We start from the raw sequence: 23,626 nt of genomic DNA on the forward strand, positions 1-23,626 counted from the left end.
TTGTTAGATATGCATTAAAAGCACCACGGAAATGGAGTGGGACAAGCACAGATAGACAGGGAGACAGAGATATGTAAGGGATAGGCAAGTGGTGGTGATGGTGGCCACTTAACAGGATACAACTTCATTTCTGAACGAGGCGTCAAAAAAAAAATAACCAAGAAAAAAACCAAAGTGTAAAGGCAAAAGATAACATGAAAGATAATATTATGCGAGCACAAGTCGAGCTCGGTGATAGACCCAAGTGCCCAAGTAACCAAAGCCAGAACCCTGAATCCAGAACCCAGAGTCCGGTGCCCAGACCCCGATCCCAAGCATCCAGGCTAATAGAAAAACGCAAACGGACAAAAATAGCTGAACCAAAGTAAACAAAAGGACGGCACAAAGAGGAAGCAGTCCGCCAAAAAAAAAAAGTAAAGGCAGAAAAAAATAAAGAAATGAAAAGGCATAAAAAACAAGAAAGCCACTTTCTGAGTGTTATCGAAGTTTTAATTCCCTTGCATGTAAATATAAATTTTGTTTATATATATTCTAGGCACGTAATGAGAAATTAATAAAAATTAGGAAACATTTTGGAAAACATATTCAAACATAAACATAAATTTATTTTTAAATTTATATTTACTAAGCAACAAATAAAACATTAATATTTAAATATCAATTAAAAACAAAAGAAGACTTTATAAGATTTCTGGGTGTCCGACATTTGTTGCATGGAGTGTGGCAAGCACAGAACAAACCTAATCGGAACAAAAATAAAAAGAAGTTAGTATTAGTAGTAAATGGTGATCAAGTTTAATTCTTAAGAAATGCGTAAGGCCCTCTGCAAGGGTATAAAAAGGGAAACAAATAAATCATATTATCCAAAGTGGCAGGAACCAACAGAGGACAGAGCAAGCCACGACAAAGAACGATGTTTTTTTTTTTAGAGTAGTAGAGAGAAATGTGATGCAGTGGTGCTGTTTTGAGTTAAGATAGAGCAATAGATGTGCCAGCATGAAGCATGTTAATGAGAGCTGAACATGAGGGCGAATTGAGGCGATTTATGGCTGACTCCAGGTTGAAGCCATGGGACTTCACACTGTGATTAGCTTTTAACGATTTATGTATGCAACTATGTATTTCTTTTTTTTTTTTCTTCTCCTTTTTTTTTCTTTTTTCTTTTGCTGTGTACTCCACTCTCAACACTCCAGGTGTCTTGTGTGTATGTGTGTATGTGTGTGTGTGTGTGTTTGTCTGCTTTTGTGGGTGTGTGGAAGAGCATAACACAGACGGACAGACAGACAACGAGACAGCGACAGCGGCTTTCAATTCAATACAATAATTTGTCATGGGCACTGTGGCGATGCCAGTGTCTGGCCGCTATGTAAATGCTTGAAATGCTTACCCTTATCCTTGCGGCTGGTGGTCTTAGAGCTGGAATCGCCGCCACCCTTTGGACGGCTCAGTGCACCCGTGGTCTTGCCCGACTTGCGCTTTACACGTTGCAGGGCCACTGCTGCACTGCTCGACTGATTGCCAACTTTGGCATCCACCTCAAGCTGGCCATCATCGCCTTTGGCATCGATGTTGCTGATGCTAATGTTGCTGCTGCTGCTGCTGCTGTTATTGCTGCTGCTGCTGCTGCTGCGACGACGTCGATGCCAGGGACGCGGTTCCAAGTCACGCTGGTCGAGCTCAGCAGCGTGACTGTCACCGCGTCGACGATGATGATCCTGCTGCTGCTGCTGCTCCACTTCCACTTCCAAATCCATATCCAGTTTCTTCTCTGGCTGCTCATCCAGATGCTGCGCTGGCTGCTTATCCAAATGTTGCTGCTCCGCCTGCTTGGCCTTGAGCTTAGCCAAAAGCTTAATGCACTTCTCGCTGCTGCCATCCACAAGGCATTTGCTCAGGCGTGCCTTCTGCTTCAGCCGATGCAGCTTGGCGCGCAGCTGGCGATTCGGTTCCCTCGATTTCAGTATGTCCGCAATGTGCACATAGTAAACATCTCCCTCGGCGGCCAATTTGCTGCCAGCCCAGCGATCCGTGTCCGGGGAGGCATCCACATCGTGCAGTATAGCATGACGCTTATAGCGACTGCCACGCCCACGTCCTGTCTGGCCATTCTCATTCTCCAGGCGACGACGACGGCCGGAGCCGGTGCGATGCTTTCTGCCCTGTTTGCGATTGGCATTGAGACGCTTGCGGGCTGCATCATCTAATTCGGCGCCATGCAGCTCGTCCTGCTCATCATCAATATCTGTGTCGTCCACTAGACTTGCAGCCGCATCTCCGGCATGCAGATCATGGCCATGATGGGTGTCATCATCGCCAAAGTCAACCGAATAGGGATTTACAATGGCCGCATGATTCTCCTTGGCCGCATGCATTTTATCGACAAACTCCACATCGGCGGTGGTAAAGTCCTCCGGTAGATAGACCTGTGTTGTCTCAAACTTCGCATACGGCTGCTCCGTTGTCATTTCCGGTTTGACAATGGTGAAGCGAACATCCGGCGCCCGGCAACCAGGCGATGCATCTGCACGACAAAAATGAGAAAGCAAACGAGAAAGAGTGAGTCAGAAGTGACTAATAGACCGGAAGAGATAGAGAGAAAAAGCGAGAGAGGGGGGGAGAAGAGGGGGTTAGAGTGTGTTTTTGAAGTAGCTGGAACTTTTGCCATAAATATTTCATATATGATCTAATTTAATAACTTGGCAACTTTGACTGACTTTGAAGTGCAATCGAAATTGCAAATTTCCAATATCCATTGGCATTTGGCATTTCCGCAAAGCATAGCGTGCTCACACATACAAACACTCACATTCACACACACACACACACACACACACACGCATACACCAACATTACACACAACACACACGAGCGCACAAGTTTGCAATTTTCAATGAGCAAAGTCATGTAAGCATTTTCCATTTTCTATTTTCCATTTCCCATTTTATAGAAGTCGAGTTGAAGGTTGAAACAACTACACCAAGTGACATTATTGCCTTCCTCTGCATTAAAGTATTTTCCCTTTAAGCATATTTGTATACCCGACTCTCAGAGAAATGTGCTAAAATTGGGCTAATTAAGTTCTGCAGTTGACATTTGTGATTATTTCATGATACTAGTTGAAAGTGCAAAGACTATCAATGTGCACCTCTTGCCTGATGCCAGATGATACAGGAAATAAAATTGAATGTGCATTTTCTTATAAACCACTACATGTATAAAACATAGACATATTCATAGGATTCTAAGGCTCTAATCCGACAGCGTACTTATAAACTAGTGCATAGTAATCACTATCTTATTAATCTACTCAGCCAATATGGAAAATGCAGGTGAAACACTACCAATTGCAGTTTAGCGACTTCAAATTTAGAATATAAGTTCTCATTTACCACGCTTAGATTAAGTTAGTTGCCTTAGTTTCTTCTTACACTTCAGTACCATAAGAAATGAGAGTACTTCCACGCATGCTTACATTTGAGTGTGCAAATCTTTTTAAAAGGATGAAACTATAAAATTTACAGCTACAGCTGGGTTCAGGGTATCTCGTAGTCGAGTATACACGACTATATCATTATTATTTGGTTTTTTTATAGGGCTTTATTTATTTTCCGCTGTCCGAGACTAACAAAAGTGGGTCAACTATAATGTAAAGAGGATAAATTGCATTCGACGCTCTTAATTTATGTAATTCAATTGCCAATTAGCCAGAAGCAAATGCAAACGCAAAGCAGAACAAAGCAAAGTGTTGTCAGCAACAGTCTCTCAAAGTGCGAACCCTTAAATGCAGCTCACTTAATTAGACATGACTGTAATGCTTTTAATAATAGCTAGTCTGCGTAGTAATAAAATAAAACAAAAAATTATTCAAATTAAATACAGCAACTTAAATTGCGCTTTATAAATGATAAGCGACAAGCGAATCAGAATCACTTATTGATATTTGATATTGCTTATTCTTCTGAGTATTATTATTGCTGCTAAAAAAAATTTTGAAAATTAAATACCCATGATTATAAGTTCTGATAAATAGAACAAAATATTAACTTAGAGAGCATGTTTCTTTTATTTCGCAATAAAACATTTTAAATGTAAGAAGTCAAAGTAAAAAAGCGACTTCGCGATAAGATTTGCTAACTGATTGTAGATTGCGTTTTACAAGCTACAGATTTTTTAGTAATATTTCAGCACTGCAGCTCATATTACAACGTATATAGTATAAGCAATTGCCCTGTACGGTAATTACATATCTAATCTACTTTATTATGAGTGCAACAAAACCTGCTTAATATGGTATATAAATTTTGATCTAAAGTCCATGAGTGCGCCGTAAGAATCCTGTAATAATTTCATAGACCAGTCTCTGAGTAGCAGTTGAATAGAGCGGTCGTGAAATGGGATTGTGTTTGTTGCTGTTAATCGGTCTGGGCACATTAATCTTCTGGCTATATAGAATCAACAAGGATTACTATGTCTTGGCATTCTTCGCAAGGCGAGTACGCACCAATGATGGTCGTCCCTTAGAGAGCATTGTTCCGGTTGCCAAGGGACGCACAATATTTGGGAACAGCTTTGATCTGTATGGCAAAAGCGATGGTGGGTAAAATCGCATCAGTTTCAGTTAAAGACACACAACTAAATATTCAATTTTCTTCCTGTAGCTGAGGTATTTGAGGTAATGAGCAATAGGGCTAAGCAAATAGGTCGCAGTTATCTGGCATATTTCATGGGTACGGCCATATACAATATTATCGATGCGGAGAACGTTGAACTGATTTTAAATGATCACAGTCTAATATCCAAAAGTCTGGTCTATGAGCTTGTACATCCAGCTTTACGCACTGGTCTACTGACATCGACAGGTAAACCGCATTTAAAAATTTAAGAAAAACTAAAATTCAAATTGAGTTTATGAATCGCAGATAAGAAATGGCATACGAGACGCAAGATGTTAACGCCCACTTTCCATTTTAATATCTTGGGACAATTTGAAGAGATTTTCAAGTGAGTTGCTCATATTTTAACATTAAATGTAAACAGATTTCAATTATCTTCCTTTAATAGAGTGGAAAGTCTAAAGTTTGTGAAGCAGTTTGAGGGTCAATCTGAGATTTCTATCTCTCTAAGTGAGCTCATTCCCAGATTCACATTGAACAGTATTTGTGGTAAGTCTGTCAGACAGAGAGTTGACTGTAAACTTGAATTTATCAACCCTCAGAGACTGCCATGGGCGTTAAACTGGATGATATGGCTGCCAAAGGTGATACGTATCGCATAAATTTTAGCATGATTGAGAAAGCATTTATCAGGCGTATGAGTAATCCCATTTTTTGGAATAATACGCTTTACAATCTGTTTGGGGCCAGGAAGGATGCGCCCTTCCTCGACGGAGTGCATGAATTCTCTAGTGAGATTATAGCCAAGCGCCGTATAATGCTAGAAGAGCTGCTCAAGGACAATAAAAACGTTCAAGATGCTGATGATGATATGTAAGTGAAACTGATAAGAAACTATATATCTGAATGGATAACTAAATTAACTGCTCAACTTCAGTTACATTAAGAAGAAGCAACGCTTTGCCATGCTGGATACGCTTATCTTGGCAGAAAAAGATGGATTAATTGACCATGAGGGCATTTGCGAGGAAGTGGACTCTCTCATGTTTGCAGGATTCGATACCACATCCATCGGTCTTATATTCGGACTTATGAACATGTCCTTATATGCGGACAAACAGGAGCTCTGCTATCAGGAGATAAACGAACATATAGCTGGTAAGAGTCATCATTAACCAAAACTTTCCACCAATATAAACCCTATATTTCTCCAGATGACTTTAGCAACTTGGATAGTAATCAGATATCGAAACTTAAGTATTTGGAGTGCTTTGTGAAGGAAACTTTACGCATGTTTCCCTCGGTTCCCTCCATAGGTCGTACAGCAGTTCGAGAAACGGAGCTGGCTAATGGCTTAATACTGCCAGCTGGCTGCAACATCACTCTTCGTATCTTTGATCTGCATCGCAACCCCAAATACTGGACTTCACCCGAAGAGTTTCAACCCGAACGATTTCTGCCCGAAAACAGCAAGGATCGTCACATCTTTGCCTATGTTCCCTTCAGCGCTGGACAACGCAATTGCATAGGTAAAGTTTACGAACATATCGTTTGGACAACTTTAACTTATTTTACATTATCTATAGGTCAAAAGTATGCCATGCTGGAAATGAAGACACTGCTGATTGTGATCCTCAAGCTGTATAAAGTATTGCCACTTGTCGATCCAAAGGATTTGGTCTTTAACGTGGGCATCACATTGCGTTGTCAAAACAACATTAAAGTGAAACTAGTTAAGCGTTAGACAATAAATCCATAAAAACAGCAACTCAAAGTTAGTAATTTGGAATCTTAGGAACAAACTCGATTGTTCTCTATTAGGTTGCCTTAATACTAAGTGTGTGAATGTAAAGCTTATGTTTTTAAACATAAATTATTAAGAAATAGTTTTGGAATTTATTACAGCTTATAGCCAGTTAGTCTGAATCTAGGGGTTAAGTATATTAAAGTGATTAAAACATATGTGATCTTTATTGCCAAACTTATCTTTATAAACGCATTTAAATTGTAAACAGGTCTTGAAGAGTAAAAATATATATTTAAAAATACTTACGCTCACTTCGACTCCCACATATACACATATTTATATAAATAGAGAATGCTTGGTCATGCTGATAGTACGATTCTCAATATGAGAATGTTTATTGGACTGTAACTTGTTCTCTGAGATCGATTTGCTCAAACATATGGACAGAGGGACAGACAGATTCATTTTTAATAAGTTATAGTATAAGGTAACTGATCTATTAACTGCGGTGGGAACAGGTTTTGTCTACTGGCAGATACTGTTTTCAAAGCCAACGAGTATATTTCTTAGTATTTCAGCACTTTATTTCATATTAAATAATATGTAAAGCATACTCCATAAATAATTACAGCAATAACAAACCAAATTGCTGTTATCTAATGTAATGCGATTGACCCAATAAATTAATTTATTTATATGCCACAAGCTTTGCTATTTTTTTTTTAGATAACGCCGAGCTTTGGCCAACGTCCTCTATGAGTCAAGGTCTTAAAAAAAATTGCATTTTGCGCTAATCCCATTGACATTGATTTTGTTTTCTTTTGCTTGACCTCGTGGCACGAATGGAGAACTTCAATTTTAATATGTACAAAAATTTCCAAAAAAAAAAAAAAGAATGTTTTTCCATAGAGGAAAATTTTGCAGCAACCCAATTAAATAATTATTAATTCAATTAATTCTACAAAATACGATAAACCAGTCATCAGCAACAACTAAAATAATAAATTAATTAAATAAAAAAAATAAAATGATAAACAGAGACAAATTGATTCATCTCCACTACACCGCAACTTACAGGTTGCACTCAAGTCGTTTCTCCTAATCCGACTATCCGACCGACTATAAAATCCGAATGAGGTCAACACTGAAAATTGCGCATGAAACCAGCAACCTGCTTTCATAAATTGTTTAAATATATTTTTGCGTTGCTTTTTTTCCAACAAATCATTTAAAATAAAACCAAGTTTCAAGTCTGGGCGGTATTTAACTATTTTAATTAACACTTTATTTTTCTTACACAAAGGCGCGCGCGTTACTTGTTCTAGTTCTTATTACAACTTGGGCTAATTCGATAGTGAACTATCGATGTTTTACTAAATTACAAGTATTGTTAACATAAGTGAATAAGTTCCACCAGTGTTATGCAAAGCCGCGAACAATAAGTGAAAAAATAATGAACAATAAAAATAATTAACAGTTAATTAAAAAAACAAATAAGCCACAGTTTATAAAAATAGAGAGATTATAATTTTATAAATTCTTATCTCTCTGTTAGACTGGATGCAACGCAGAGTACAATCGTTTCGTTTGTTTCTGATAATGTCAAGTGTTAAGTTCTAAGTACGCTCCAATAATTTTATAATAATTTCATAGGTCAGTCTCTGAGGAGCCGTTGAATAGAGCGGTCGTAAAATGGGATTGTGTTTGTTGCTGTTAATCGGTCTGGGCACATTAATCTTCTGGCTATATAGAATCAACAAGGATTACTATGTCTTGGCATTCTTCGCAAGGCGAGTACGCACCAATGATGGTCGTCCCTTAGAGAGCATTGCTCCGGTTGCCAAGGGACGCACAATATTTGGGAACAGCTTTGATCTGTCTGGCAAAAGCGATGGTGGGTAAAATCGCATCAATTTCAGTTAAAGAGACACAACTAAATATTAAATTTTCTTCCTGTAGCTGAGGTATTTGAGGTAATGAGCAATAGGGCTAAGCAAATAGGTCGCAGTTATCTGGCATATGCCATGGGTGTAACCGTATATAACATTATCGATGCGGAGAACGTCGAACTAATTTTAAATGATCCGAGTCTAATATCCAAAAGTCTGGTCTATGAATTTTTACATCCAGCTGTACGCACTGGTCTACTAACATCAACAGGTAAAACGTTCTGTATATAAAAATTTAAGAAAAAATAATATTAAAATTGAGTTTATGAATCGCAGATAAGAAATGGCATACGAGACGCAAGATGTTAACGCCCACTTTCCATTTTAATATCTTGACGCAATTTGAAGAGATTTTCAAGTGAGTTGCTCATATTTTAACATTAAATGTAAACAGATTTCAATTATCTTCGTTTAATAGAGTGGAAAGTCTAAAGTTTGTGAAGCAGTTTGAGGGTCAAGCTGAGATTTCTATCTCTCTAAGTGAGCTCATTCCCAGATTCACATTGAACAGTATTTGTGGTAAGTCTGTCAGACTGTGAGTTGACTGTAAACTTGAATTTATCAACCCTCAGAGACTGCCATGGGCGTTAAACTGGATGATATGGCTGCCAAAGGTGATACGTATCGCGTGAATATTAGCATGATTGAGAAAACATTTGTCAGGCGTCTGAGCAATCCCATTTTTTGGAATAATACGCTTTATAATCTGTTTGGGGCCAGGAAGGATGTGCCCTTCCTCGACGGAGTGCATGAATTCTCTAGTGAGATTATAGCCAAGCGCCGTATAATGCTAGAAGAGCTGCTCAAGGACAATAAAAACGTTCAAAATGCTGATGATGATATGTAAGTGAAACTGATAAGAAACTATATATCTGAATGGATAACTAAATTAACTGCTCAACTTCAGTTACATTAAGAAGAAGCAACGCTTTGCCATGCTGGATACGCTCATCTTGGCAGAAAAAGATGGATTAATTGACCATGAGGGCATTTGCGAGGAAGTGGACACTCTCATGTTTGAGGGCTTCGATACCACATCCATCGGTCTTATATTCGGACTTATGAACATGTCCTTATATGCGGACAAACAGGAGCTCTGCTATCAGGAGATAAACGAACATATAGCTGGTAAGAGTCGTCATTGACAAAAGCTTTCTACCAATATAAACCCTATATCCCCAGATGACTTCAGCAACTTGGATATTAATCAGCTATCGAAACTTAAGTATTTGGAGTGCTTTGTGAAGGAAACTTTACGCATGTTTCCCTCGGTTCCCTTCATGGGTCGTAGAGCAATTCGAGAAACGGAGCTGGCTAATGGCTTAATACTACCAGCTGGCTGCAACATCACGATTCATGTCTTCGCGCTGCATCGTAATCCCAAATACTGGGCTTCACCCGAAGAGTTTCAACCCGAACGATTTCTTCCCGAAAACAGCAAGGATCGTCACACCTTTGCCTATGTTCCCTTCAGCGCTGGACAACGCAATTGCATAGGTAAAGTTTACGAACATATCGTTTGGACAACTTTAACTTATTTTACATTATCTATAGGTCAAAAGTATGCCATGCTGGAAATGAAGACACTGCTGATTGTGATCCTCAAGCTGTATAAAGTATTGCCACTTGTCGATAAAAAGGAATTTGCTTTTAGCGTCGGCATCACACTTAGTTGCAAAAACAATATTAAAGTGAAATTAGTTAAGCGTAAATAGACACTAAATCGAAAAAAAGAAACTACTTAAAAATATTTTCGCTCATGTCGACTCTCACATATGCACATACATATTTATATAAATAGAGAATGCTTGCTCATGCTGATAGTACGATTGTCAATATGAGAATAGTTATTGGTCTGTAACTTGTTCTCTGAGATCGACTTGCTCATACATATGGACAGAGGGACAGACGGATCCATTTTTAATAAGTTATAGTATAAGGTAAATGATCTATTAACTGCAGTGGGAACAGGTTTTGTCTACTGGCAGAGACTGTTTTCAAAGCCAACGAGTATATTTTTAGTCATTCAGCACTTTATTGCATATTAAATACAATGTAAAGCATACTCCATAAATAATTACAGCAATAACAAACCAAATTGCTGTTATCTAATGTAATGCGATTGACCCAATAAAATAATGCATTTATATGCCATAAGCTTTGCTATTTTTTTTTTTTAGATGAAGCTGAGCTTTGGCCAACGTCCTCTATGAGTCAAGTTATAAGAAAGTTTATTTTCTTGGGCGTTTCCGCTTTGGGTTTTCCTACCGTCTATTTGATTCTGTTACTGTCTTAAAAAAAAAATATGAATTGCATTGTGCGCTAATCCCACTGACATTGATTTTCTTTTTTTGCTTGACATTGCAGAACGTAAATTTTAATAACTCAAAAAAATGTTTATAAAAAAATTCCATAAAAGAAAATTTTTGCAGTCACCCAGTTAAATAATTATTAAATTAGAAATTGGCAAAGACGACTACGTTGCAGAGTTGAGGGACCCCCCCAGCAGCGTAGGGAGGGGGCCCCCCCGGGAGAAGAACAACAAAACCCCCGGAGGGGTAACCCCCGCCGGGGGGGGCGCGAGGCCCCCTACAACCTACAAACCACCGAAAAAGGGGAAGAAGAAGGGGGGGGGAAAACCAAACCAACCACGAACCCCGGCCAGGAAAACCAAGTCGGGGATTAAAAAAAAAACTTCAAATTTAAAATAAAAAAAAAAAAAAAAAAAAAAAAAAAAAAAAAAAAATATTTTTTTAAAAAATATTTTTTTTTTTTTTTTTTTTTTTAAAAAATTAATATTTAAAAAAAAAAAAAAAAAAAATTTAAAATAAAAAAAAAAAAAATAATTTTTAAATAAAATTAAAAAATCGATTAGTATAGATCTGGTCACACGTTTCTGCGTTGTATTTTCCTAAGTTCAGAAAAGTTACTCTCAATTCTCCAACAAGTTGTAACACATCCAGTGTTTCAGTGGGCAACCTCGGCTAGCTCAGTTATTCCCAGAGGTGGGTAACTCCAAACCTGTCCGTGGACGGTACAGACTCCAAAAAAAAACTCGACCTACACAACACTACATAAAGACCTACATGCACACACAAAACAAACGAAACAGCTGACGGGCCTGGTGTTTATGGCCACGACGTACCCGCCCCTCCTAAAGGCGACCCGCCCTTCCTGCAATGGGCCGCTGCCATTTTTTGCCCATCGCCCTTAAATTGGAGTTGACGACTAATTTATTCCATGCTCCCGGCGATTCTCCCCTCTATTTAACTTACTCACAGATCATCGTTATTTCCTTACAATTTATTAACAAACATTATATGGTATAATATAGTAATTACAAAATACGCCGCTAGGTAGCGTTGCATGCTGCAACGGCTATTCAATTTTGAATTTAAATCGGGAATCTTGCCCTCAATCCCTATCCTACCCTATTAGAGCTCCAATATAAGTATTCGGTGTATGGGGGCTTCGTGCAAAAATTGTTTCCCCAATTTGGCAAAAATCCGGACGCCGGATTTTGTTGAAAAACACGGTACTTAGAAATTTAAATTAATAATAGATACGTGAATAGATAAATATATGAACATAAATAACGAATAGCTTTTCAATTTTGCTTAACATAACATTCAAATACATAGATAATTGCCTACATTCAACATTTACATAAATATACTGAAGGAGGAATGGATGCGCTGGAGCACTGCGCCCTGGGCGCTGATTTTGGGTTTGGCACTGATCACATGCGCGCAGTCGACTTGCACTCGACAGGGCGTGGATTTGATTTTTTTGACATATGTTTCTCTTTTCTTTTTTTACTTTGTGTTTTAGTATAAATTCTGGGTTCGATTAAGTTTACTGCGCTCGAACTACGCGACTTTCGTTACTGAAGGCTTTTCCTATCCTGATGGCACTAATTCCATACTGGAACGCACTCGCTAGCTGAAGAGATACGCCGTCAGTGCGCATGCGCGCTGCCAATATTAGAAGATGGTGGATTTGCCCACGCCGAATTTGATTCCACAAAGCCTAAAGAATAACGGAGGGTTAGTGCACTCCTAAAGGTACTTCAACCTTTGCTTGCACGGCATAAAAATCTACGCGCTACGGAACATGACCTGCCCTCACTGCGTTTTTTTCACATGTGTTCATTCTCCATAACCCACAACACGCCACCTTGCGAAAAATGCCGCTACATGCAACGCTGATCTTGCTGACTCTGCCAACTTGCTTCCCCTTTTCAGCAATGTGGCCCTTTAAATTTCACTTTTGGTGGTGGTATACGATAATTGCCTATCGATATGTCTGCAAATGCAACAAAGTAAAGACACACCCGTGCATAATAAAGATAGTCCAAAATCAGAAACTGCGTTTAATTGTTCGTTTTTCTAAATTTAATTCTACAAATTAAGAAATACCATTCATCAAAAGCAAATAAAATAATGAATTAATTAAATAACAATAAATAAATAAAAAAAAAGCAAAGATCCTAGCAGACCACGCGACATTTCAAAGACTGCTGCATTTGTCGACTGCCCTCCCAGTTTCGAGCGGATTTCTGCAGATAAATTATTTCTTCAAATCGTCTGACATACTCTTGAGACAAATTGATTCATCTGCGCTACACCACAACTTTCAGCCGTTTTTTGGTGGCTTTACAGGCTGTACTCAAGTCGTTTCTCCTAGTCCGACTATCCGACCGACTATAAAATCCGAATGAGGTCAACACTCAAAATTGCGCATGAAACCTGCAACCTGCTTTCATAAATTGTTTAAATATATTTTTTCGTTGCTTTTTTTCAACAAATCATTTAAAATAAAGCCAACTTTCAAAATAATATAAAAAGATGTATAATCTAAACTAACTCACGAAACATAAGTGAAAAAATAATGAACAATAAAAATAATAAACAGTTAATTAAACAATCAATACATCTAATTAGCAACAGTTTTTAAAAATAAACAAAATAATTTTATAAATGCTTATCTCTGTTAGACTGGTTTCAACGCAGAGTATACTCACGCATGTACTATCTTATCTTTTGTCTCTGATAATGGCTACAGTTAAAGTCTAAATACGCTCCAATAATTGTATAATAATTTCATAGGTTAGTCTCTGAGTAGCAGTTGAATAGAGCGGTCGTAAAATGGGATTGTGTTTGTTGCTGTTAATCGGTCTGGGCACATTAATCTTCTGGCTATATAGAATCAACAAGGATTACTATGTCTTGGCATTCTTTGCAAAGCGAATACGCACCAATGATGGTCGTCCCATAGAGAGCATTGCTGCGGTTTCCAAGGGACGCACAATATTTGGAAACAGCTTTGATATGTATGGCAAAGGCATTGGTGGGTAAAAGCGAATTATTATTCCTAAAAATAACTTAATGTAAAATTGTATTCCTATAGCTGATGTATTTGATGTATTGCTCGCCAAGAATAAACAAATCGGACGCAGTTATTTGGAATATGCCATGGGTATCGCCGCATACAATATTATCGATGCGGAGAGCGCTGAACTGATTTTAACTGATCAGAATCTAATAACCAAAGGTCTGGTCTATGAGTTTCTAAAACCAGCTTTACGCACTGGACTGTTGATATCGACAGGTAAATCGATCTATATATAAAAAATATAAAAAAAAATAACTTTGAAATAACAGATAAGATATGGCATACGAGACGCAAGATGTTAACGCCCACTTTCCATTTTAATATCTTGGGACAATTTGAAGAGATTTTCAAGTGAGTTGCTCATATTTTAACATTAAATGTAAACAGATTTCAATTATCTTCGTTTAATAGAGTGGAAAGTCTAAAGTTTGTGAAGCAGTTTGAGGGTCAATCTGAGATTTCTATCTCTCTAAGTGAGCTCATTCCCAGATTCACATTGAACAGTATTTGTGGTAAGTCTGTCAGACTGTGAGTTGACTGTAAACTTGAATTTATCAACCCTCAGAGACTGCCATGGGCGTTAAACTGGATGATATGGCTGCCAAAGGTGATACGTATCGCGTAAATTTTAGCATGATTGAGAAAACATTTGTCAGGCGTCTGAGTAATCCCATTTTTTGGAGTGATACGCTTTATAATCTGTTTGGGGCCAGGAAGGATGCGCCCTTCCTCGACGGAGTGCATGAATTCTCTAGTGAGATTATAGCCAAGCGCCGTATAATGCTAGAAGAGCTGCTCAAGGACAATAAAAACGTTCAAGATGCTGATGATGATATGTAAGTAAAACTGATAAGAAACTATATATCTGAATGGATAGCTAAATTAACTGCTCAACTTCAGTTACATTAAGAAGAAGCAACGCTTTGCCATGCTGGATACGCTCATCTTGGCAGAAAAAGATGGATTAATTGACCATGAGGGCATTTGCGAGGAAGTGGACACTCTCATGTTTGCAGGATTCGATACCACATCCATCGGTCTTAAATTCGGACTTATGAACATGTCCTTATATGCGGACAAACAGGAGCTCTGCTATCAGGAGATAAACGAACATATAGCTGGTAAGAGTCATCATTGACAAAAGCTTTCCACCAATATAAACCCTATATTTCTCCAGATGACTTCAGCAACTTGGATATTAATCAGCTATCGAAACTGAAGTATTTGGAGTGCTTTGTGAAGGAAACTTTACGCATGTTTCCCTCGGTTCCCATAATAAGTCGTAAAGCAGTTCGGGAAACGGAGCTGGCTAATGGCTTAATACTACCAGCTGGCTGTAACATCACTGTTCATATCTTTGCGCTGCATCGTAATCCCAAATACTGGACTTCACCCGAAGAGTTTCAACCCGAACGATTTCTGCCCGAAAACAGCAAGGATCGTCACCCCTTTGCCTATGTTCCCTTCAGCGCTGGACAACGCAATTGCATAGGTAAAGTTTACGAACATATCATTTGGACAACTTTAACTTATTTTACATCATCTATAGGTCAAAAGTATGCCATGCTGGAAATGAAGACACTGCTGATTGTGATCCTCAAGCAGTTCAAAGTATTGCCACTTGTCGATCCAAAGGATTTGGGTTTCAACGTGGGCATCACATTGCGTTCTCGCAACGACATAAAAGTGAAACTAGTTAAGCGTAATTAGTCACTAAATTGAGTTTATTAATTTAGTACATTTTTGCAAATCATCCAATGAACAATAAGGTTTTTTTTTTTTTTTTTTTTTTTTGTGTTTTCGTGTAAATTACCGTCTGCTTTGCTCCAAAAGTTAATTTGGTTCTGTGTAGTCTAAGGTATTTCCGGGCTATTTCCCGTTTCGAATTTCCAAGGTCAAAAGCTACATCTTCCAAATATTAAATTTTGTGTGAGTATAAAGACCTCAGACTTCGATATAGTAACTCTATGAAAATCTAACAATAATTTGTTAAATTTCAAGGCAGTATATATTTAGGTTGGCAGTATGATGAAGAACTTTTAAACAGTCTGTAGTCAGCACAAAGTACTTTAGGCTGATAAACGCTGGCAATGGCCCACTGCTGGGGAGCAGCACAGTTGTTCTATAAATCATTCATGCACAGCGAAGCAAAAGCAGTTTTGCCACAATGAACAAGTCTGGCACTGTCTTTATGCAAAACACGAATACGCCAGAGTCGAAGCTGGAATAGGGAAATAGAGAACTGAAGCCAAGTCGCTGCAGGGATTGTAGTCATCTTTATCTTTTAACGCATACATTGCACATAATATGCCAGGGACTGACGCCGGGCTTTAGAATCTAGGGACTGAGCAGCAGGATGCTTGCGGGAAGTGGTGGTTTTCTGTCTTGGACGACTTTTAGCCATTTATTCATTTTTTTTTTTGTGCATTTGTCGCTTTTGATTTTGACAGTTCGTTACTCGGCTATACCACTTGCATGCGTAATGCATGGCAGCCAGGAATAGGATGGCAGCAGGACCAGAAGCAGACCAGCTGGATTTCACTGCATGTAATACACAGCATCATTGTCATCATCATCATCGTCATCATTATGATTATCAACATGCTCCTCTTCGTCATCAACGGGGAAGCGGCAACAACAAAAATTGCTTTAAGATTTATGGCACAGAAATTGAACGACATTTTTAGTTGCCATTTGGCTTATTGCAGATTCCAGCTAGCTGCGCTTTTCTTTCATTTTCCCGACTCCCTGGGGCAAAAATGCCATTTGGCAATGTGATTCGAGTTGGGCGCCCTTCATGCAAATTAAATTCCAGTTGCTACTGCAATGTGTGTGCATTGGCGCTTGTATTTGTGATGGACAAATACTTTGGATGGGCGAAAGGGAAAGTGCTGGCTGCAACTGCTGCAGCTGCTGCCGCCACAAAAAGTCAACTAACCCAGCAACAACACCTGTATCAACATGCAGCCAAAAAAGAACTATGTACACTCAACTCAATTTTATGGCATCGCACAGACTGCGCAATTGACCGCTTCGCGTTACGTCGTAACGAAAATCAACTGCGTCGCAATCTTTTTTTTCTTTTTTTTTTTGGGAATGAGATCATCAACGACAGCATTCGGCAAGCTCATCAGATAGGAAAAAAAACACAGACAAGGGAGCTCGTGCGCGTGAGTGACCAACTAGGAGATATCCATTAGCAAGCCACAGCATGCATTCGTTGTTTCAAATACACAGAGATAAATATTAATAAACAGAGTGGAGCAGATAACCTTCCAGATACAATTGACTCCAGAATAAATAAAGATATTCAATTAAATTTTTAAAATCATAATCCTGATTTAAAATTTCGTTGCTTAAGCTAACATTTTCGTTAGTAGTATAAAACATTTCTAATTTTCTTCCAGAAGGCATTTTTTCTCTGCGATCAGTTCAGATGGTTAACCAAATTTTATTTTACAAGTCATCATCTCAATTTTTCCTCGAGATTTTTCCTTCAGAATAAATTTGTTATCCCTCAGCATTCAAGCGGTTCAGAGAGTGCTAGAAGTTATCCCAAAAGTGATTAGATAGAGAGATTAAGAACATTCGTATTTATTTTGATGACTCTCAAAAGATTATTTTTGTAGATCTCATAACGTGTCAGATTATCTTATAAATGGCCAAATGGTGTCAAAGAAATCTCCTTTTGTCTCTGCTTATTTGTTTGTCAAGTATCCCCTTTTTCCAGTGTGTGTGCACACATTGGCATTGGCACAGCTTCAACATGCCCGTCTTAGCCATTTCGAGTGGGTAAAACAGGGTAAAAAATTAATTACTTTATGCGCATCTGGTTTTGCGTAACAAATTGCGTGCGACAGCAGTCGCAATGCCGAGCATTTTTGGCACTCAAACCATTCAAAGAGCTTGAACCCCTTATTTGGCGTTTATACCAACCCCAGCCTGCTATTAATATCTATTAAGCAGCCCTCAGTCGCTGCCATACTTCATTAAATGCTTTCATTCAATCTCGCTACCTTTTTTCTCTCTATTTTTGCTGTTGCGTTGTGAGTGTGTGTTGTGTGTTGTGTGTTGACTCTGATTGGGATTAAGGTTTGGCCAGCAGGCCTCGTTTTGATTGCCCTTGCGCCATAACGTTGTGCTGCTGTGATTGAGAAGGTGAGTGTGTGTGTGTGTGCTGGGGTGTGGTGGGTGTGTGTATTGAGTATTGAGTGGGTGGTTAGCTACAGTCAACGCTGATAACGTGAAATATTTCATTTACTGCGAGTTATTTGCTGAACGCTTTGCCATTGGTTTCCATTCGCTTTGTTTTCAAATAACTCGGTTAACTGTATTAAGCTTCAGGTATTTTTACTTTGTCAATATATTTGTAGCACAAAATCGCAAAAGTTTGCTGGCAATAAAAAATCGTTGTATAAGAGAATGTATTTTCAATTTGTTAGTTTGCTTTTAGTAGTAAGTCCTTTGTGCTATACATTTTTTCAATTTCAAGTAATCTTTATAGTGCAGTCTAGTTTGGTATGTTATGTGGAAGTTTAAATGGATCGACCTGGTGGGTATTAAAGAAAATCAAAATATTACGTAGCTTTCTACAATAAAATCACTAATCTCTCTACAATAAAATACTATATCAGACTGTTGATAAACTGAACTACAATCTGAATAAGTACAATGCACAATACATATAAAATAATTTTCTTATCAAAATACTAACCATAGCAAAAGTGATATAAAGTCAATAACAAAATTCTGATAAGAAAAAATAATTTTATATGAATTCACATGCTGGATAGCAGGAGGAATTCTCAACATTCGTGAATAAGTACAATGTACAATACATATGAAATAATTTTCTTATCAAAATGGTTACTATTTATAGCAAAGGTGATATAAAGTCAATAACAAAATTCCGATCAGAAAAAATAGTTTAATATGAATTCAGATACCAGGAGGACCACCCAACGTTTCGATAAGAAAAGATAAAAAGATAAAAGATTTATTTCGTATATCCTTTTAACTTTAACTTTTAACTGATGCGGATGCCAACCTAATGAAAATATATCCCAAATTTGATAAGTATATTGTATAAAACAAATTAAGTTTGCAATTCAATAAGGATATTTAGACTTCGTTATGTACAAAAGATCATTTTTTATATTGAATTGCGTGATTGCAAGTTTATTACTCTGTGTGTGTGTATGTGTGTGTGTGTGCGTGTGTGTGAGCGAGTGATTATCGGTTTAGAGCACGAAAGTCATTTAGCAAAGTGGACGGCTCCGCTTCAGCATCAATAACTGAGCCAGCGCGGCTATCATTCTAACAGGCCATAAGGGCCGAGTGCCATTTTGGGCCATATTTATTATGGCACAACATCGCCGCTGAGCCTGAGCAAATGAAGGTCATGCAAGTTGTTAACTTACCTGGCTCCGTTGTTGTTGTGGTCTCGACGGCTGGCGGTTCTGTGTTGGCCTGGCTCTTATCCAACACCAGCAGTAATATCGTCAAGGATATTAAAGCCCACAGTGGCTTATGGCGCATACGTAGCAAGGACCACATGTTGGTCCCCAAAAGATAAAAAAAAGTGTCAATGTTGTTAACTATTTGTTATAAGCCAACACACTCACACACTCACACTCTCGTGCACAACACGATCAATGTGTGCCAATCAATTCACTGACATTGAGCCAAAAAACACTCGAAACTTTCGTGTGCTTCGTGGCAAGGACTTGTTTGGTTTAATTTTTTCGTTTCTCGATATTTGCTTTGGTTTTCTGGTTTCGACTTTAAGCCACACACAGGCTGCAGTTTAAAGTTTTGCTGCGCTGTTGTTGCCGTCGCTCAATGCCAGCTACAGTTACGTGCAACAATAACAGCAACAACAGTAATGGTGATTTTATTACCACAACGACAAACACTTCACACGCTGTCTACAATGGCGCAAAAATAGAAATCCACAATGGCCAACTGCAGCAGCACACACACACACACACACACGTGTGTATCTGTGTATCTGAATTTTTAGGCAATATGCCAAGTCACTTTGTGCTTTAAGTTTTCCACTTTTGTTTTCACTTTAGATTTTTCGCTCGTGTAATGCTCAAGAGTTTTATTTTTCCCACTGCTGCTTGAAACTGAGGCTGCTGACAAAATGCGTCGCTACGTATGCGATGCGTCCTTTTATAGTCCTTTGACCAGCATCGTTGGATTCGGCGCAGCAGATCGGCAACTGAACGAAGTGATTACACGAGCTCTGACGATGCTCGTCGCCTGCCTGTGTCTGCTCCTCTGCCCCTCTGCTCCCCTGGCCATCTGTCTGTCTGCCTAATGCTGGTCCTGCTGCTGCTGCTTCTGATTCTGCTTCTGCTGCTGCTGCTGTCACGTGCATTTTGCCGGTAAATCGCGTGTGTTTTTGTTTTGATTTGCTTCTGCGTTTTTCCTGCTGGCTGCTGCTTTCGCTTTTCGCCATGCCTCTGTGTGTGTGTGTGTGCGCGCGCGTGCCTGTGTATGTGTGTGTGTGTGTGTGTGTCATAACCTTGTAGCTTGCACGTAGCAGCGCTCAAAATTGCGCGCATTTCGTTTTTCCCTCTTGGCAAACGCAACAAATGAAGTTTGCTTTGCTTGCGGCTGCCACATTTGATCAGCTACGCAATAAACACACACACACACGTACGCACACACACAAACGAACACACACACGTACACAATCACTCACAGCCACGCATGTTTGTGCAGTTCGTGTGTAATGAATCCTTAGACAATGCAACGTTATCTTCTCAACATCTGCGGCAGTCAAGGCAAACAACACAAAATTGCACTTAACAAGTTAATCAATAAATTACAAGACTGAATAATGTACAACCTATTTATACAAATCAGTTGCAGCCACAGTGACATTAGCCGGAAATAAAATAATAACATTAAGTTTAATATAAAATATAATAATATAAAATTTAATACATGAGAAACTGTAAAAGTAGATTTTAGAAATTACAAGCCGCTTTTAAAGCTTAATGTCCATTTATAGTTAAAGTCTAAGATTGATCGTTTAGCAATTGTTAATATTAAGCATAATCAAATAACAAATTGCAGCATACACAATACAGTAAACCATAAAAAAATATACGACACGATAAAAATAGATCTTAAAAGTCACCAATTTCATATATAGTCGCAGTCAAAAAGTGATTGGTTAGTAAATGTTAATACTAATTATAGACAAGTATTTTTTCGCATACATTGCCAATTTTAGTTGACTTACAAAACAGTTCAAAAAGATTAAAATTGTATTTGTTATTTTTGGCAGTAAGAAAATACTTTAAGCAGTTTTAAGTGCAATCTTATCTACCATTGAAGAAGTAAATTATTGTTTTTCATATTGTAGCAGTCAAAACTAAACTATATTTCTTTCAGACAAATGATATCGATCGATATCGATATTTTATGTTAAATACAAAGTTGCAGTTAATTTACAGATGTTATGTTACAGTCTTAGACTTACTACACTAGTGGCCTGCTACAACGTATCCATCAAACAGTTGCAAAAAACATTTCCGGAAATCTTACGCCACAGGTTCAAAGATTTTGCCAATTTTTAATTATTTTCTCTATAACTCTTTCTATATAGAGAAAGTGAGATATATATTTCTCTGTTTCGTTGTCTCTCCCATTCCTTAAGATTTTACTTTCCTTCGGGGATTTTTGCTTCCATTTTTATTATATTTTTCTGTTCACATTTTAATTTGATTTGTAACTTTAATTAATACATATTTTTAAAACCTTTTTTGGTTTTTTGTTCACTTTAAAAAATAATTAAAAAACACTCGAGATACTTTGGTATTAAAAGCTCGAAGCTATCCTTCTCTCGCTCACATTAGCTGCAGGATATTAAGCCAAAATATGTTTGCAATTTCGATCACTGTCATTGTGGCGCTACATAAGCAGCCGCATCAATCTGTATTGCATTCGACGCAGCGCCCCAAGAAGCAGGCAATAAATTGTGCAGGAATAGAAAATGGACGAGGGGATGAGGATGAAGCAGCAGAGGCATTGCGGTGATTTGAGCACTTGCATTGCGGTCACCACATAAACGAGCGCCGGTGGCTTTGGCCTGACATCCTTGGCCACTAATTACGTAAATGAATTCTGTGGCAAGTGGCAGCAGCCCTCGTGCCTTGTGGCTGCTTCGTGCACCATTTCCGGGTGCCTGATAAATTTTTGCTTTGCACTGGACACATTCGGGCACCCAGGACACAACAATTGAATGCCGCACACATAATGCTGTCTGGCTGAGTTCTTGTCTGCCACTTGCCACTTCCACTTTCCACTTGCTTGTTTCTACTTGCTTGTTTCTACTTGCTACTTGCTACTTGCTGAAATGCGAAACGTGCAGCTGAAACAGGGGCGCTCAACTCTAGTCAAGTGGAAAATGAAAGCCGGTGTTGTTGTTATTACAATTGACAATAGTTGTTACTGTTGCTGCTGCTGCTGCTGCTGATGCTGCTATCGCTGCTTGCCTTGTGCATTTGTGCAACGTTGAAATACTGTAAATTCAATTGTGCCGCATTATCTGTATAATTTGTTGCATACTCCACATTTTTGTTGTCAGCTGTTGTTGCTACGAATACATTTTCCTGTCGCTTGCTTCAACGCACTCAAGCTGAATATTTTCTCAGACACTCACACACTCACACACACACACACACATGCATTCACGTGGACATGAACATGTTTATACATGTTTGCCACAACACACAAATTCAATTTGCAAGGATTTGGTGCCGAAAGTGCGCAATGTCAATAAACCAATAAGGCTAATAATTATAGCATCTTCCCAAAATACACATTTCAATTTATACTTGCCTTTTGCAAATAAACAAAACTGATGCATCTGCTGTAGAAATCATTTACATTATGACAATCAATCCAATTACTCAGCTGAATTATCTCTTTGAAACGGATGAATGTGAAAATTCTGAAGGATTAGCTCAACTTTCCATAGAAATGCATATTATATGCATGACATTTGCTTTAATCAACAAAAATGGTCAAACATGCTTAATTAAATTTCATGTCCATCGCTTAATACAAAATGCTAAATTTATTATGTTTTGGCAACTTGTCTGTAAATAAATTTCAAATGGCATTTTATATATTTCATTTTTAACTTTGAATAAGGCCGATAACAAATATATAATATAACAAATACATATTCAATCCATTCTTATATTGTTTTTATTGTTTTCTATCTTATATTTCAATTTACTCACATTTAATTTTTCACCATCTAAGAAAATTTTAATGAAAAACAAAAAAAAAAAACAAAATTAAAGAAAATATATATTCACTTACAATTAAAAGAATCTTACAAATCTTCAATGAGTTTTTAATAACATTCCAGTTCATAAATTTGGTTACTTAAAGTCAATAAAGTTTTCATTCTACATCACTCAAGTAACTCAAAATAATCACATAATAATTAATACTCGGTTCAAAATGAAACGCATTTGCAATGTAATTAAAATGGCATTGGCAGCCAAATAAATTGCTTGGGGCCGATTTGAAACGCATCGAAACGAACCGAAATGAAATCGACTAAAATCACTTGCAATGGGAGGAATCGTATAATTAAATCAATTGCAGACTTCATCCGCCCAACTGAAGGGAGACAAAAGACAATGTCTGACTGTGGGTCTGACTGACTGACTGACAGTTCGATAAGCAAAAGTTGCATGTGGCACCAAAAATCCTGTCGTGTCATGCAATTATCGAGTTTTAATGAAATTTCGCGCACAGTCATACAAATCCATTAAACGCAAAAGCAACTGAAAAATGGGAGGTAGACAAAAACGCGTAAGTCGAAACCGCCAAGTAACTGAGTCAATGGCTTGCTGGTGGCTTCTAATTACCCAGGACGACTGGACTAG

The 23,626-nt window shown here is 38.1% G+C and overlaps 3 protein-coding genes across 4 annotated transcripts in view; 2 read left to right on the top strand and 1 right to left on the bottom strand.

Annotated features, from left to right (window-relative positions):
* Nucleotides 1–21,100, bottom strand: part of LOC6560320 (locomotion-related protein Hikaru genki) — a 28,320-nt gene extending 7,220 nt beyond the window's left edge. Inside the window, exons 1-2 of one of the 2 annotated variants that reach the window (XM_001987301.2) lie at nucleotides 19,124–21,100; nucleotides 1,388–2,521 (exon numbers count right to left, since the gene is read on the bottom strand). In XM_001987301.2, coding sequence (XP_001987337.1) covers nucleotides 1,388–2,521; nucleotides 19,124–19,259 — 1,270 coding nt within the window. In that variant the 5' untranslated portion in view covers nucleotides 19,260–21,100. The remainder of the gene's footprint in view (nucleotides 1–1,387; nucleotides 2,522–19,123) is intronic. The other variant, XM_032734359.2, reaches the window with a different exon arrangement.
* On the top strand, nucleotides 4,360–6,661 carry LOC116804986 (cytochrome P450 4p1-like). The gene is made up of 8 exons (XM_032734361.1): nucleotides 4,360–4,593; nucleotides 4,659–4,859; nucleotides 4,920–5,001; nucleotides 5,062–5,162; nucleotides 5,216–5,486; nucleotides 5,551–5,771; nucleotides 5,828–6,142; nucleotides 6,200–6,661. Exons 1-8 carry the CDS (start codon nucleotides 4,392–4,394, stop codon nucleotides 6,355–6,357), a joined length of 1,551 nt encoding a protein of 516 aa, XP_032590252.1. The 5' UTR covers nucleotides 4,360–4,391; the 3' UTR covers nucleotides 6,358–6,661.
* LOC6560620 lies at nucleotides 8,016–15,465 on the top strand. The gene is made up of 17 exons (XM_043214257.1): nucleotides 8,016–8,254; nucleotides 8,320–8,520; nucleotides 8,586–8,667; nucleotides 8,728–8,828; nucleotides 8,882–9,152; nucleotides 9,217–9,437; nucleotides 9,492–9,806; nucleotides 9,864–10,016; nucleotides 13,306–13,322; nucleotides 13,445–13,658; nucleotides 13,719–13,919; nucleotides 13,973–14,054; nucleotides 14,115–14,215; nucleotides 14,269–14,539; nucleotides 14,604–14,824; nucleotides 14,881–15,195; nucleotides 15,253–15,465. Exons 1-17 carry the CDS (start codon nucleotides 8,053–8,055, stop codon nucleotides 15,411–15,413), a joined length of 3,129 nt encoding a protein of 1,042 aa, XP_043070192.1. The 5' UTR covers nucleotides 8,016–8,052; the 3' UTR covers nucleotides 15,414–15,465.
* Nucleotides 21,101–23,626: the final 2,526 nt, after the last annotated feature.

The sequence above is a fragment of the Drosophila grimshawi genome, unplaced genomic scaffold (assembly GCF_018153295.1).
Source record: "Drosophila grimshawi isolate 15287-2541.00 unplaced genomic scaffold, ASM1815329v1 contig_1369, whole genome shotgun sequence".
Lineage (NCBI taxonomy): Eukaryota > Metazoa > Arthropoda > Insecta > Diptera > Drosophilidae > Drosophila > Drosophila grimshawi.

Coding starts and splice junctions, on each gene's coding strand:
- LOC6560620 (XM_043214257.1), top strand. CDS start 8,053: ATGGGATTGTGTTTGTTGCTGTTAATCGGTCTGGGCACATTAATCTTC. Junction 8,255..8,319: donor TCTGTCTGGCAAAAGCGATG/GTGGGTAAAATC, acceptor TTCTTCCTGTAG/CTGAGGTATTTGAGGTAATG. Junction 8,521..8,585: donor TGGTCTACTAACATCAACAG/GTAAAACGTTCT, acceptor TATGAATCGCAG/ATAAGAAATGGCATACGAGA.
- LOC116804986 (XM_032734361.1), top strand. CDS start 4,392: ATGGGATTGTGTTTGTTGCTGTTAATCGGTCTGGGCACATTAATCTTC. Junction 5,002..5,061: donor CAATTTGAAGAGATTTTCAA/GTGAGTTGCTCA, acceptor TTCCTTTAATAG/AGTGGAAAGTCTAAAGTTTG. Junction 5,163..5,215: donor CACATTGAACAGTATTTGTG/GTAAGTCTGTCA, acceptor ATCAACCCTCAG/AGACTGCCATGGGCGTTAAA.